This window comes from Platichthys flesus, chromosome 5 (assembly GCF_949316205.1).
Source record: "Platichthys flesus chromosome 5, fPlaFle2.1, whole genome shotgun sequence".
Classification (NCBI taxonomy): domain Eukaryota; kingdom Metazoa; phylum Chordata; class Actinopteri; order Pleuronectiformes; family Pleuronectidae; genus Platichthys; species Platichthys flesus.
The window spans coordinates 25,222,134-25,225,460 of record NC_084949.1 but is presented as its reverse complement, the minus strand read 5'-3'; the positions used below and the strand labels follow the sequence as shown (position 1 = coordinate 25,225,460).

At 44.9% G+C, this 3,327-nt stretch overlaps 1 protein-coding gene across 2 annotated transcripts; it reads right to left on the bottom strand.

Annotated features, from left to right (window-relative positions):
- Positions 1-364: 364 nt before the first annotated feature.
- LOC133954518 (dynein axonemal light chain 4) lies at positions 365-3,016 on the bottom strand. 2 transcript variants are annotated; one of them, XM_062388977.1, is made up of 4 exons: positions 2,930-3,016; positions 2,377-2,453; positions 1,565-1,648; positions 365-1,420 (listed from the first exon to the last, which is right to left on the bottom strand). In XM_062388977.1, exons 2-4 carry the CDS (start codon positions 2,443-2,445, stop codon positions 1,256-1,258), a joined length of 318 nt encoding a protein of 105 aa, XP_062244961.1. In that variant the 5' UTR covers positions 2,446-2,453; positions 2,930-3,016; the 3' UTR covers positions 365-1,255. The 2 variants fall into 2 exon arrangements, with proteins under 2 accessions (XP_062244961.1, XP_062244962.1); XM_062388978.1 differs by lacking the exon at positions 2,930-3,016 and adding an exon at positions 2,634-2,895.
- Between the last annotated feature and the right edge of the window lie 311 nt (positions 3,017-3,327).

The following is a 3,327-nucleotide window of genomic DNA, read 5'->3' as shown; positions in this document are numbered from 1 at the left end:
TTTATAAAGTATTATAAAAAGCAGTTGCTGGTATATGACTCCTCCGTGTGACGCACGTACTCTTACACTTTTTTCCAAACCCAGCCAACTACTTTAAACTAATGTGTTATTTGACTCTTGGCAATGGAGGAGCAGTCACTAACGATTCTGTAACTGCATTAGCTGTTATGAAAAACAAATGATTTTGCCTTTTGCAAATTCTAATTTGGTCTCTACTTACAAGAAATCTCCTCCACAGCTATTATCTCCTCACCACAGGCGTCGTAAAAATTACAATTTGCTTCTGATAAATCTGCACAAGAAGAACCCGCCAGAAATGAAATAAAAATGTTGCGAAGAACACAGGTGACAATCCAAGTTCCTATTTCATCACATTTCAGACTTTTATTGTACAATCAGGTCAGTTCACACATAATGGTCCGTTGTGCTGGATCATTATCACACTGGCATCCCCATGAAAACAATCACATTGCTCGTATCACTCGGCGCGGTGATATTGTTCGGGATTATTACAAACAGCTTTACAGGGAGAACAGGTGGACCGGGTCTGGTGTGGTTCGGCTCGGAGCCGTTCAGTTGTAAGAAGATGCCTCTGGTCTTTAAAAAGAAGTTTGTCAAGTCGCATCAAACTATGTACACATAAAAAATATTAAGAATTTTATTAAAAGACTTGCACGGCTTGAGAGAGAGAGAGCGAGAGAAAGAGAGAGAGAGAGAGAGAGAGAGAGAGGGACGAGTGCAAACGGACAGTTTACTGTTGCTCAAAACTGCTGAGGGAGGTGAACATGAAGTGTTACTTCAAAAAACTGTGTGTGTCCAGCACACACCAACATATAAACGCACACACACGCTCCCTGAAGAGGAATGAGGATAAAGGACTTTGGAGACCCTGGCTGTATTGTTTGTAAAAGTTGAACTTGCCCACACACACACACACACACACACACACACACACAAATGTTTAAAACCACGGAAAGAAAAAGAAAGAAAAGTGACAGACAAGGCAGGAAGCTGTGTTAATGCCAAAGTGACGGCTGCTCTCAGACATTCCCTTTCAAGTATCAAGTATTGTCCCTGCCAACAAACTGGGCGAGATCTTGAAGTGATGGTTTATTATCTGCCAGAGTGGCTGGTAGTGTGGACAAACTGCCCTGCCACAACACAAATGTTAACCAGCATCTGGTTGGTAGCTGGTGTTTATTCCTAGCCCAGTAAGCCACGGCACAGGGGGGGGGGGGGGCCGAGAGAGGAGGTGCTACGAGCACTTCCACACGCACACGGCCAGGCTCCCTCCGAAGAACATGTAGAGCAAGCTCTTCACCTCGTGGGTGACCTCGAAGCCGAAGCCTTCCCCGATCACCACGTGCCACGAGCTGCCGAACTTCTTGTCCAATGACTCCTTGATCATCTTCGCTGCACTCTGGAGAAGACGCACAACAGATGAAGTTGTGGTGAATCAAGCCAGAGAGTTAAGAGCGTGTCTTGATATCCTTCAGAGCTAGTTACCATAGGAAAGTCATGACAATGCTGCCAGATAAGCATCAAACACACAACACACACTCACCTCATTGTTGGTGGCGAACTTTTCACAGGCTGTAACACAAAGCTCCATGGTCTCCACCCTCATTTCTTCTGGCATGTCCGTGTGCTGAGAACCACACATTTTGTAAGGGTCTACATTTAGTTTGAAATATATAGTCCCTTTAGGAATCTCTATATTCTATCACATGCACTATGGGCCAACGAGCATTCAACTAATCTGCTGACTTAAGATGTTTATAACTTTCCCTCTGGGACCAAAAATTCAAGGTTAAAGCTAAATGGGTTTTTTTGAATGCGGCAAACACGGGTTCAACTCATCTTTCTTTAATTTTTTCTCCATTTGCAAGTTTTGTTAAATTGCAGTGAGTCGAGCACCTCTGGGCCACTGTACAATATCTGAAGCTTGATGGATGGAAGTAGAGAATGTCTGCATGTTGGTTTGTGTGTTTGATGACTGAAGAGTCTACACACAAGGTACTAGTTTGTGTCTCTGGGTAATTTTAGACAAATGCACCCTTAGAGCCATCCTATTGCCACAAATAATGATTACACGGTGGTCGAGAGAGCTCAATGCACTGCAAGTTAAGACAACCTCTTGCACCACACATGCAAACACAAACCAAGCTGCCAGAACGACACCGGAAAGCACACGTGTCATCAAATTGATGCTTCTGTTTTCTAAATTAATTCTTAATTAGCTGTGGTGTGTTTGTAGAGTCTGATGTGCAGCCCTGAAGCCTGACGCCTGGGGAGAGGAACCTAAACAATGGAAGTGTCCTGTGTGTGTCTGCAGAACGAGCTGCTCCCATGTTGTGTCCCGTGTCCCAGTCCTACCCGGATGAGAGGGAAGCTGTGCAGTCTCTTGTAGTCCTCTTCCTTCTTCCCCTCGGCCGTCGCAGCCATCCCGACCCCTGCAAACACACAGTCCACACGTTAAAAACACACAAGTTAACACACACACGTGAACCAGCTGTTTTAGGGGGACTTATTTCCTGAGGACACATCTGCAGCTGAGGCTAAGTTAGCTGACAACACTTAGCCGTTACTAAGTAACGGCTAGCTGCGGTGAGATGCTAACACACGCGACTCACCTCAGATTCCCTCAGAAGACAAACACGTCTTAATTTAACCACAGACAGACAACAGACAGATCCCGGTGAGCCCCTAACCCGCGTTAAACTCAACCGGGCTCCACCACGTTAGTAACCGTCACTAGCTTCACAGGTTCAGGGAGCTAGCTAAACCAGCTAGCTCGAGAGCAAACAGACACCGGTCGGTGGTTTCTTCAACATTCCAAACACGTGTTAACCCGTGAGTCCACCGACGAGCTGCTACCAGAGGTTCGTCGGTGCTGGTGAGAGCTGGATACGGACGCGGAGGTACTTACGACAGTCAGGGCAAGATCAGATGTGGCAGCGGTAGTTCGTCCAGGCACTTCCGGTGTCAACAGAAACGGCTGCTAGGTGAAGGCAGCTGCCCTGGTGCCACACGTTTAAAGTTCCCCCTGTCATTTCATTACACACAACTTCATTATGAACTTATTTGTTTGGTTTTCTTTGTGTGTTTGGATAAATTGTGTTGTTACCGACATCTGGTGAAAGTTTCATTTCAATAGCACCTTTAGAAATATATATAGATATACTTATTTTACCAGCTGTATACATAAATACATATATATCTATATATACATATCTGATAGAGATGAAAGGCAAGACAAATGAGTTGAGGAGCCATCACCATCAAGATCCATCATACATAGTATACATGTAATTGAACATCATATTT

Excerpts from the sequence above, each read along its gene's own strand:
- LOC133954518 (XM_062388977.1), bottom strand. The coding sequence starts at position 2,445 with ATGGCTGCGACGGCCGAGGGGAAGAAGGAAGAGGACTACAAGAGACTG. Across the intron at positions 1,649-2,376 it reads ACAGCTTCCCTCTCATCCGG|CACACGGACATGCCAGAAGA; the intron begins GTAGGACTGGGA and ends TGTGGTTCTCAG. Across the intron at positions 1,421-1,564 it reads AGTTCGCCACCAACAATGAG|AGTGCAGCGAAGATGATCAA; the intron begins GTGAGTGTGTGT and ends CGTCTTCTCCAG.